The sequence below is a fragment of the Phocoena phocoena genome, chromosome 3 (genome assembly GCF_963924675.1).
Source record: "Phocoena phocoena chromosome 3, mPhoPho1.1, whole genome shotgun sequence".
In the NCBI taxonomy this organism is placed as follows: Eukaryota; Metazoa; Chordata; class Mammalia; order Artiodactyla; family Phocoenidae; genus Phocoena; species Phocoena phocoena.
In genome coordinates, this window is record NC_089221.1 from 147640109 (window position 1) to 147653009 (window position 12901).

Sequence of the window (12901 nt, forward strand, 5' to 3'; positions counted from 1 at the left end):
CACATTACCTATGTAGGTATTTAGACATGAGTCCAGACATGATCAGTTTTAAGTGTAATGATTGATAAGACCATCATCACAGCTTCATCCCCGTATTTGCTATTTTACTTCCCGAGGAAAAATCTCATCACTACAACCACAGATAGGACCTCTAGTTCTGGCTATCCAGCAGTCACAAGAGAATCGAGCTACATCCTAGATATCTTCTAAAATCCACCCTACTTTAGGAGAAGCAACTCAACCCATGGTCTAGTGTCAGAGATAAATATTATATTCATATATGAAAGGCAGCCCCTTTCTGTTCTTACTGGGCCTATCACACAAAAACTTTTTTAATAACTTAAAACTCTAATGATGATGTTCTGGAACCCCTTGTCTGTGTGCATTTAATTTAGCAAAGAAAACTCAGAGAATCGGATGGACTTGTTTACCTGACTTGGGAAGACTTTGATAATTTATTGCACACAGGGATGTAAATCATCTGCTTAACCCAGAGATGAGAACTTATCCTGCAGACAGGAAACAGGAACTTGTGATGACTCTAAAAAGGAAGATGAGGGCTTTGAAATCAGGAACTTAGGTTGTACGGAGCCCTTGGGCTAAAACATCACCTGCTACCACATAGCATTCTGTTTTCCTCCTGTCTCCTTTCCCATCACATTTACTGTTCCGCCTCTGTAAAATAGAAGTTATAGGTAGAAGACAGAAGATTAGGAGTTAGTCTGTCTTTCACTGGGGCTCTCTTCCCTCTAATCACTCTTCTTTAACCATTATTAAAGTTACTCACATGCCAGTTTAGAAGAAATATTTACTTTCCACTATCTAGTCCAGATAAAGCACAAATAAAAGGGACCGTCATCTTGGTGCATGCCTCATAATCTTAATGCCAGACTAATGTTTGACTATCTTACTTAATAATAATAGTGGCCATTTAGTGACCACGTATTCTAATGGCTAACAGCTAATGTTTATTTGGTGCATACTGTGTGCTAAAAACTTTCCAAGTGTTCCTGACACTGTGCTGGCAGTGCTGTATATAATACAGCATTTGATGACAATAATATTGGGTTGGCCAAAAGGTTCCTTTGGTTTTTAAGTAAAAATAAAAGACACATTTTTCATTTTCACCAGGAACTTTATTGAACAACCTATTCATTGTTTTGTTCCACTACCTTCTGCCGTTTTTCAGGCAACTTCGTAATTCCATGTTCCCAAAACCTTTGGTCTTTTTGAGCAAAGAACTGTTCCAGGTGCCTTTTACAGTCTTCCAGGCAATGGAAATGTTTTACATTAAGAGAATTTTGTAAAGACCTAAATAAATGGAAATCTGAAGGTGCAATGTCTGGTGAATGTGGCGGATGAATCGGAACTTCCCAGACAAGCTGTAACAGTTTTTGCCTGGTCATCAAAGAAACATGCGGTCTTATGTTATCCTGATAGAAGATTATGCGTTTTCTGTTCACTAATTCTGGACGCTTTTCGATGAGTGCTGCTTTCAAGTGGTCTAACTGGGAGAAGTACTTGTTGGAATTAACCGTTTGGTTTTCCAGAAGGAGCTCATTAGTAGAGGACTCCATTCCAATCCCACCACCATATACACATCACCTTCTTTGGATGAAGACCAGCCTTTGGTGTGGTTGGTGGTGGTTCATTTCGCTTGCCCCACGATCTCTTCCATTCCACATTATTGTACAGTATCCACTTTTCATTGCCATCACAATTTGTTTTAAAAACGGAACATTTTCATTACGTTTAAGTAGAGAATCACATGAGGAAATATGGTCAGGAAGGTTTTTTTCGCTTAACTTACGTAGAACCCAAACATCAAAGCGATGAACATAACCAGGCTGGTGCAAATGATTTTCAGCGCTTGATTTGGATACTTTGAGTATGTCACCTATCTCCCATGTGCTGATTGTTCTCAGTTAATGTCTTGATTTGATCACTGTCAACTTCAACTGGTCTACCCGACCACGTAGCATTGTCCAGCAAGAAATCTCCAGCACGAAACTTCGCAAGCCACTTTTGACACGTTCGAACAGTCACAGCACCTTCTGCATACACTGCACAAATCTTTTTTTTGCATTCCAGTTGTGTTTTTACCTTTCTTGAAATAATAAAGCATAATATGCTGAAAATGTTGCTCTTTTTCTTCCATCTTCAATATTAAAAGTGGCTACACAAAAATTCACCAATTCTGATGTTTTTGTTTAAATGCACGCTCATATGACAGCTGCCACATACAATCTAACAAACTTGTTTCGAATGAAGTTAAAGACAACTAAGTGCTACTAGAGCCATCTTAGCAGAAAAAAACTGAACAAACTTTTTTGCCAACCCAATAATAATAGCCAGTACTTTATGGAAATTTTACCATGTACCAGGACTGTTGTAAGTGCTTTACATATGTTAACTGCTTTAATCCTCTCAAAGATTCTGTAAATTAGGGCCAACTATCATCCTCATTTTATATTTGAGAAAACTAAGGTGTAAAGGGTAAGCAGTTTGCTCAAAATCACTTAGTAAGTGGTGGAATCCAACTAGTCTTGGGCTTCAGAATCTATCTTTAACCACTTCACTAGACTGCCTTCTATTTTGTGATATTATTCTTTCCATTTTACAGATGAAGAAACTGAGACTCTTAGAGGCTAACTAATTTTACTAGAATTATAGAGTTAATTTATTAAATAAAATATTGATTAAATGTCTGTTATCTGCCAAGCACTGTGCTAGGCTAGCAAGTAGTGGTCTCACTCAGTATCCCATGTGCATTGCACTAGACATGCATTCTGTGTTTCCTCCTAGTTGAAGTTATCTAAAATATATACTCAACTTGCTCATTTCTGTCTCTTATTGAAAGAAGACTATGCTTCCTGGGCAACTGCATGTTGTCTTTGTTCACCAGTTAGGCTTTTGCATACGTTGTAGCTAATTTTCAACATAAAAGTATTCAGTAGGAAGACTAGGATGGAAGTGGTACTTAGCCTATTGCTGCGTATATTGCCTCCTCAGAGAAGGTTTGAAGTGTTTATTCGTGTTTGAAGATACTAGTGTTTGAAAGACGTCAGTAGGCCATCAGAAGGTGAACTCTGATCCTTTGCATTTAGGGCAAGTTAAAGTTTTCACTAACTAGGCTAGTGTGAGAGACAGAAAGTAAAAGCTACGAAGGACTATAGGATCAACGTTTTTGAGTAAAGTTTGAGAATATAATGAAAATAGCAGATTTGACAGAATAGTAAAAATATGCACAATGTCATTGGCAGCCCTTTTCTCATCCCATGGGCCATTATTCCTTTACTCTTTTTGCCAGGTTGTCCTTCCTAAAGGGACAGAGTGTTGAGTGGCTCATAGGAGGAAGGTACAGCAGTTGTTTTGGATGTAGGAAATGGGAGGTGTTTCAGAGAGGCAGGGTGGAGGCAGAGTGTGTGTGCAAGAGTTAGATTAAGTGGTAGAAGGCTCGATGTGATTTGTTTAACTTTCTGAGTGACTACAGAAATGCGTTTCATTTATTGAACATATACTTTTACCCTTCAGAAGCTGACTTGGCCTACTTATATCATTAGCCCCAGTTGCCACATTTGCATAATTAGAGTGCCTCATGGGAAACAGCAGTATTAAGAGATTCTTCAAAATAGTTCTGTTAGGTGTTATCTATAATTTGTTCTTTTTCAGGGCTACCTTTAGTAACTGGTTTCTTGAATTCTTTCATGGAAGCAAACCCAGTGTAATCCATAGAACCACATCCAGGCTTCGAACAGCACTTCACTCTGCCTATGATCCTAGCCTCCAGAATAAAATCAAAGTCCCATGAATACTTTAAGTGACAACCACAAAGATCCTGAGCCACATTCTTCCTGTATCGGAAGTTGGGAAGGACTTCTGCTCTTCCCTTATCCCCGACACCAGGTGGCAGGTCCCTAAATTCTGTGCTTTTTAGGTTGTACGCCTGAGGAGTGATGTGCCCAGAGTTCCAAAGAAGGCTTGGAAAATAGTTCAGGTGAGTTGAGCTGCCGGTTATTGTGGTGGATCACCAGTCTTTATGCTTGTCTCACCACAGCCTGAGATTCTTATTATTAAAATAGGCGTGATAAGTGTAGGGGTGCATTTTTCTTGATTCCCTTTTTTATGCACCGTGGAATCCTACAGTGTGCATGTTTTATAACGAAATGTTCTATAGTCAGCTTATGTTCGATAGTATTAACGGCGAAGCCTCTGTTCAGTGTGATTGCATAGTATGAAAGCAGCCTAGGTTTCTTGATTATAACGTTTCTGAAGTGGCCAATTCTAACCAGTTATTCATACCTGAAAGCAGAAAGTTGTATTTGGCTACAATGAATAGCATCTGTTATTGAACAGTATCTAGAGCACATGTATCTCTTGTGCCAGAATACGTTTCTGGCAGACACCTTTGAGAGGTGTAAAGGATTAAACAAAATCTTTTACTTCCCAGTTCCCCACCTCTACCATCACTCTCTCACAAACTTCATCCAGCATCAATTCTTTGCTCCAAAATGTAATCATGTCATCTTATAAATTTGCTATTGCAAAGAATTATGAATCAAATGCCTGAAACGCCCCTTCAAACCATGATCTCAAAACCTTCTACCAAAATTAATCACACCTTCTTCCAGTAGTCCTGTGCCATAGCCATGGTTCGCTTCTTATTGTATGAGCTTGGAAAGATAATATATTTACCCAAGACTTTACCATGGCTTTAGCCCCAGAAGACTAGTTTAACAGAAGCTTGGCCCCAGATATGGAGTGAATTGGCAGCCAGCGGGAACAAAGCTGTGTCAGGACAAATGTACACTCCCCGTCTTCTCTAGTTGGCTTTCAGCTGGTTGCACCACAGGAGTCTTTCTATGGACTGTGTATCCTGTGACCAATAACTGGTGCTCTCGACCCAGGTCCCTCTTGGCTAGTGAAGGCCTGTCGGGAGACATTAGGTTCATGCTGGTGGAGATCCTTAGTCAGTGGCTCCCTGAAGGAAAATGGGGCAAACAGCCAGCTTCTGTTGAACAGGTGGTAGTTAGACCTTAGATCTGGTCGGGGCAGGAGGGAAAGAATCTCTCCAAAATTACCAGTATTGCTGGTTTTCACACTGTACCTGTACTCCTCTTTCTAATAAATGATCGTTTAGAAACTAATCCAAAAATATCTCTGGCGGCATCTGGAGCCCTTCCTTAGCAGTCTGGATTTGGGCCCAAGTGAGGAATGGAAACCCCACTGGGGTGCAAGCAAAAGAGGAAGCATGTTCTTAGCCATGCATCAGTGGAGGCCCCTACTGGGAGAGGGGATTATCACAAGGCAGCAGGCAGCCCTGTACCCCAGCCTGCTGAGTTCATGCTTTGTGCCACAGGATGTGGAGCGAAGGAAATGTGAGGCCAAAGTGGTCGCTCCAAGTTTTCTTATACAATAGCTTATTCAAGCAGATTGGGAACGCCTCTTAAGAGATTTGTTAGGTACATGTCCCCTTAGCAAGATGACCACCACAGATGGTAGGTTCAGATATTCTAATTGAAATAAATACTTAACATTCATATTTATTTTATATCTCCATAGCCAGCTTTTCTTTATCAGATGTCATTCTGTATTCCACTGAATGAGGCAGGCAGATTCCTAACCTTTTACCGCTTGGTTTCCAAAGTAAATTATGGTCTTAAAATTAAATTTTAGCAAAAGATTTTTTTACCTAATTTTGGTCCTGTATTTTGGGATGTTATTTTAAATGATATGGAAAAATTAGTCAGCCAAGATTAATGTGGATCTATTCATTATCACAAAGTTTATGTATTTAATATGCAGCAGTGATGTCTGTACTATTAATTCTCTTGATGTGGTCACAAGTTAATTGTGACGATCATTTTATTTTTTTTTTATTCTGCTTCAGACGTTAATGAGAGAGCTCAATATCTTTAGTTCCAAACTGTTTAGATCCAAGTCATTAAATGCTCTGTTAGTTTCCTCTTACACCTTTCCTTTTCCTCCCTCCCCTCCCTTTCTCTTTAATGGATCTCATGTAGAGAGCACTGCATTGGCTTCAAGGGCACTTGAAGCCTAAGACAAAAATATGGAAATTGGTTTCTTACTCATAATAAGTGAGTTCACACTCCGTTCCAAAATTCTTTTCCTAAGGAACATTAATGCTTTTATTATATTGAATGCTTTCCAGTGATAGGTCTTGTTTTACTAAATTACATTCAGTTAAAAATCTTGACACCAAGGGGGGAAAATGGTGGGGGGGCGGGTCATGGTGGTGATGGGATGAATTGGGAGATTGGGATTGACCTGTATACACTAATATGTATAAAATGGATAACTGATGAGAACCTGCTGTATAAAAAAATAAATTAAATAAAATTCAAAAAAAATAAAAATAAAAATCTTGATTTTTAAGTCATTTCAATAGATTAAAACAGTGCTTTAAAATTCATAATTGTTGAGTTTTTAAAATTTTTATGGTATCAATTTTGTATTATTGGATGTGAATTTTTTTACACTAAGTTGGTTCAGGAAAGTATATCATCTGATGGCAAAATACTTTGTTGTTGATTTCCACAGCACTGCTAATTTTCTGCACTGAGCCTGCTTATAAAAGCTCTTTGAGAAGTTATAACATCCTAAACATTTATAGAAGGCCTAAGGGTATTAACTTATTGTAATTTTCTGAAGATTCATTATCCAAAATCTTAATTCATTATAACAACTCTTATGAAAACCTATAGAACCAGTGTTTTCTCTTATTTTCTTATTTGCACACAATGAGAGATTCATTGTTCTTTTTGTTTCATGCGGTGCTTTTGAGTACATTTCATAGAGAGCTGTTATTGAATTTCTGTGACTGTCATTATATATCCATACAACCTTTAGGAACTAATATTCTGGGTTTCCCAGTTCTGTAATCTACTTCAAATTTAAGGATTGACATAATTAGTTTCTTCAAAGTTATAACCAGAATGTTAGAGACAACACTGCGGATACCCAAGACCAAGGATTAGGATTGGAAAAAGAAAGCAATTTAAAAAATTATCACAGCACATGCTTTTATTCTTTATTAAATTAAATTTACAGCTCAAAACCTTATTGCTGTTTGTATGTGTATTCCCTTGTCTGGTTTTCTTATCTTGTCTGGCTTCTTTTTTTCAAAACCAGATATAAGATCATTTCAACTACCTGCATATGCTCAGACATTATTTGTCACTTGATTAGTTTAGAAGTTGAAGAACATAAGTGGGTCACTGAAGTGTTATATACATATCCAAATACTCTTTTCTGAAGTTTAAAAGAAGCTGCACAGTAGAACGACTAGAGATAAGAAAACATATTAAGACAGTTTTTTAGGAGCATGCCTTCTTATGTCTGTACTGATGATAATTTCTTACATTTCTAATGACTTCCTGTATTTCAAGAGCCAGAGAGATGGATGACTGGCTAAAATGGGTACTTTTTTCTGCCTTCTAAGACAATAACTATTTAGAAGTAGAAAGAATTTGGTTTTGTATCATGAAATTTTGAAGCAATATGCCTTTAACAAATGCCATTTCTGACCATGATTAGCAAGATTTCAAAGTTAATACAAAGTTAGGGTTTTGTTTGTTTTAACCTTTTTTCTGTGTGAAAGTCTTCAAGGTAAGCCCTTTCTCACCCTTCTGTTATTTTTTATGTAATGAGCTTTCTCTTGGAAAGGTAGTAGCTGACAATACTAGCACCTACTATTAGAAAGGGTCCATGAAAGGGGGTAGGAAGGGAAACAGCATTTGTTGAGTAGCTGCTAAATGTCAGGTTCTGTGTTAGGTATCATCATTTAATGTTCCCAAAAGCCCATAAGGTAGGTTTTATTATTATTCCTGTTTTTCAGATAGGAAACCAAGATTCAGAGACTTTAAGTAACACCTAGTTAGTGGCAGAATTCAAATCCAGTTATCTTTGGGACCAAAACCTGTGCTTTTTGTATGTTGCTAAGTTTATCGAGATAGCTTCTGAGTACTTCTGGAGATGTAAAGAGAAATAGACATTTCCCTGCCCTCAGGCAGCACGTGCTTGAAGTAATGGAGGAAACACATATAAACATAGAAAATTAGTACTACAACAAGATAATATTCTATTACATGAGAAGTGCCACTAATAGGCCAGCAACAATGGATGCTCTGAGTATCCAAAGGAGGAGAGAGAGCTCCTCTTACTGAATCTACAGGGAGATCTTCTTCCAGAAATATTTAAGCATTGAAACTACATATTTTTATATATAAAACAGATAAACAACAAGGACCTACTGTACAGCACAGGGAACTATATTCAATATCTTGTAATAACCTATAATGGAAAAGAATCTGAAAAAGAATAGATATATAGATAGATAGATAGATATGTATAACTGAATCACTGCTGTATACCCGAAACTAACACAACATTGTAAATCAACTGTACTTCAATTAAAAAATAATAATAATTTTAAAGAACTGTATCTTTTTAAATAACAAAACTTTACCAGTGGTCACCTGAGTGAGTAGAATATATTATCTTTACAGGAAAAAAAATTCTTTGTAAAAAAAACACACATCTTACTGGTTGTTTTCCTTTTGTTACAAAATTATGAATGAAATGGAATCAGCCAAAATACACATTTTAACGTTACATTCTTGTTATTCATTTAACAAACGTTTATTGAGTATTAGGCATGGGAGATAAAAGACAGAGCATCATCTCCACCCTCAGGGAGTTTGTAGTCTAACAGAGAAGGGCAGGCATATTTAAAAAAAAAGAAAAGAAGAAGAAGAAAGGGAGGAAGGCACAGGCTGACAGGCAAAAACTAGGTTATGTGAAACACATAACCAAAAACATAACGATTTATTCAACTTCATTGTATCCTTCAGAGAAGGATAACACAAATGGGCTTATTAGTCTCTTATTTCTTAGATTTTTGCTTATTTTTCACTATGATCAAATGATCTTAATTGATTATGAAATAAAAGATTAGAAATCTATGAATTGCAAGTGAACTTTTTTCCTTTTCTTGCATTCCTACGCCAACTCCTATATCTTTCCCTAAATGTATGTATTGTGATGTAGTTTCTTGCTGTCATAAAAATTATTTTTGGTGAAGTGATAGAATTTTTAGAAAATGTTGAAAACCCCTGAATATTGTGTAAGAATTTTTTCTGTAGAAAACTTTCATTGACTTGTGCTTTATGATAAATAATCTTATAGATGTTTCCTCACTGGACAGATTAGTCCTCACCCCCAAATTATGTGTATCTATGGTATAACTACATTTCAAATGTTCGAAGACATTTTCATATTATCTGCATGCTCTCTGAATGATAAGGTGCCTTGGAAAACGTGAGATGGTCTTTTAAAAGAAATGCAGTAATCATACCTTGATTTTAAATGACCCTGTCACACGTGAAAACAAATCAGATTGTTGCTCTTAATGAGCTTTTCAATTTACTATTCAGTAGATCAGATAAGTGGATTTAAGAGGTAATGATCCTGTTTAGTACTCAAGCTTGGCTGTCAGATCCTAGTAGTGGAGAGAAATCCCTAGGGACAAAAGCGTTGACACAGTTCTAGATGGGATAATGGGAATCAAAGCTAATGGATGATAAAAGGAATGGTGCAAGTTACAAGGATAATTGTGGATTAAAGCACTGCCATGTGTCAATGTTGACTGTTTTTTCCAGTATCGTATTAGGTCAAATCTGATGCTTTGAGAAGCTGTTTTGACAGCAGAGCACAACAGACCTGCCTGCTTAGATTCCTTCTTTCTTGAATGCCAGAGACACAACAGAAAACTTCCTTGCAGGGACTATCAATTTAAAAAATATTTTTAATATGTTTAAATGTCTTAATGTTTAAAACCACATTTTTGTTACATGTCTATTATTCAGTGTGGCACGGGCAAAGTCAAAGTTAGATTAATTTGATCTTTGCCATAAAAAATAGCATTTGAAAAGTCTTGAAAGTGTAAAATTTTATTTTACAAAAATACAGTGTAGGAGGGGAGATGGACACCCAAACAATTACAATGTGAAAAGCACCATGCTAGAGGAATGGACCAGACGCTATAGGAACGTAAAGGAGAGCACAACTTACCCTACCTGGAAATGGAAGGAAGCTTCAGAGATGACTTTTGAATGAGAATCAGGGGAAGAGGAGGAAGAAGGCTGATTCAGGAAAAATGAACAGCACATGAACTCATAGAGATCTGTAATTGCATGAGAAGCCTCAGTATTTCATGAGTATTTCATTGTGGCTTCAGGTTGAGGGAAATGATAGATGAGGAGGTAGGTTGGGGCCAAGTTGTGCCATAGTCATATCAATATCAGATTTTCAAAGGGGCCCGTCTTACTCCCATTCATGAGAGAGCTTTTGGATCATGTTGAGGTAAGGGAAACTTCCCTTTTTACAACCATTCTTCCTTTGAGCCGTCTATGGGCTTAAAGGTTTCTGATGATTGAGGATTTGGTCTTAACTAACTTCCCTAGGTTCTTTCTCCCTAGCTCCCTCTTCTCAGCAGACATCTTACAAAAACAGTGATAGCTTTGATCTTACAAGAGATGAAGGCCTACTCTCATGAGCCAAGTCACAGATACTGGAATTGAAATGCTTTTCTATTAGGGCTCAGAAGTTAGCAGGAGAAGCAACAGGAATTTGAATCTCAATCTTCCTTTCTCTCTCCCCCAGCTCCTCCCCTCTCCCCTTCTGCCCCTTCTTTCGCCTGCCCCTTCCTTTCCCTCTCTTTCTCCCTCTCTCTGATTCACTCTACTGGCCTGAGGAGCTCCTGGTCGTAGGACTTAAGTCAAAAGCCTGGAACACAAGCTTCTGGTTGAATAGTGTTTAAAATCCAAACATGAGATCTCTGCAATGAACAGCTTTCCTCCCCTGTATCACCATGTAACTCTGGATGATTTGTGGTGTCCTGTGATTTTTATCTCACCTTCACAACCTATGACATTATATCAAGGTAGTGTTTACATATGAAAAACAAAAGGCAGAGGGAGTGAAAGCTAAGTTGCCATACCATAGGAAATAGATCAGGAGAGAGTAAGAGAACACAATCACAAGGAATCAAATCAGAGAAGAGAAATCCCATACAGCTGGTGTCTGGCAGAGATAACCTGGAATCATACCAGAGCATCAGGGAGTATGAAGGTGTCAACCCACCTCTCAGCTTTGCCAGGCTATTAGAGGGAATATTCAATTGGCTGCCAGTGGCATTTTCCCACTTGTAGTGGGATATGTGTTTATAAGCTCAATGCGGCTTAGGTTGGAACTGAAATGTTACACCCCAAACTCTGCAACCATCACTCCCTAATGGGAAGCTTAGTGGATTCCCAGACCCTGATGTATTCAGCAGAGAATCCCTGAGCCTGGGATTTCAGTTTCAGCATGGAAAGTAAGACCTCTCTGTATATTGGGGGGAGCTTATTGAGATACTTGAGGAGAATTTCTATAAATTATTTAACTTCCTCTTATTTTTGAAATCCTTACTTTTATAGCTGCCTAACATGATCCTGAATTATTTGATGGCTTGCTAAAATCTGGAAGAGATGGAAATTTTTTAAATGTTGGAATCTTTTATTGAGGCACTCCACTTTCCAGCCCTTTACGTACATATACCTGCCTTTGAGAAAGGGGTGCTTTATTACCACTTTGAGAAAAAAACAAAAGTTATGGAGTATGCTGGGAATAAAATGAGTATGTAAATGTGGGTTTATGTGGGTATGTATATATTTCAAAATAAGGGAGGTGCTTCCTGGAAGAGAAAGAGGAGGGTAAATTTTTCAATTATAAAAATTTTTTTAAATTCTTAATTTGTTCTCCCCATTCGTTCCCTACATCACTGTGGATGCAACAATGCATTAAATCTTTATATTTGTTCAATTTGAATAGTCTTTTGAAAATATATGTTAATGATAAAGTTTTTAACAATTAAATGTTTTCATGCAGGTATATGCCCGTATGTCAGAAGTCTTAGGAATAACAGATGACAACCATGTTCTAGAAACATTCATGACGAAAATGTGAGTTCCTGCTTTGGTTCTTTGATTTTTCTGTTGTTGTGTTGCTTTGACCTTTTTACTGTGCTTAAATTTCTCCAGAAATATTAATTTTTAATAAGAGACTTTTTAAATTATGCTTTGATTCTTAGAACGGTAGCATTGTTCTTATCTGAAACTTAATTTCACGTATTTAAAATTCACCATCCAAAATACGTTATTTTTCAAGGTATCCGTACTACTGCAGTATGCAGTATCAAAACGTGGTTTTGAAAAGTTTACAGACTTTGACTCTTCAGTTCAATTGGACTGCCTTTTTTAATTAAAAAGAAAATACTCAATTTTAAAGGCCAACTCAAGAGATTATTGCAAATTGGAATCATTGAGAGAGATTTGGTTGCCTTCAGACAGGGCATTCATTGATTCCAGTAGAAACCTATGGCTATCAGAGACATATTCATGGAAACTGTCCTTAAATTATCCTTACAATATTAGCAAAATTAACTAGTTTCTGGTCATAGACATAACTTTGTACACTTAGCCTAAACTTCTATGCCTCCACTTGACATCTTTCTTCATCTGTGTAACAGATAGGTAGCACTGCCTTACTTGCAGAGAACAAAGCTAGATAAACAATCATGATCATAGGAAGTGAGTTTTGGAACCACAAGTTTGATGGTTCACTTCTTGGCAGTAAGTGTGAGTCTCTATTTGACTTCCTTTGTAACTCCTGTTGTCACTCCCTACTATGTTTATTTTGGATACAAACTTAATGTTTCTTCTGTGAAATATTTAGGCAACTTTTTAATTTACAAAACTAAATTTATAGAATAATACACCATTTGGAGAGCAGTGTTCATTGCTTGTATATAATTTTGAATATGCTATGAAAAGAATAGAAA

The 12901-nt window shown here is 37.1% G+C and overlaps 1 protein-coding gene across 1 annotated transcript in view; it reads left to right on the forward strand.

The window, feature by feature from the left end:
* Positions 1-12901, forward strand: part of RANBP17 (RAN binding protein 17) — a 316069-nt gene that overhangs the window by 209419 nt on the left and 93749 nt on the right. Inside the window, exon 15 of the mRNA XM_065873435.1 lies at positions 11950-12023. Coding sequence (XP_065729507.1) covers positions 11950-12023 — 74 coding nt within the window. The remainder of the gene's footprint in view (positions 1-11949; positions 12024-12901) is intronic.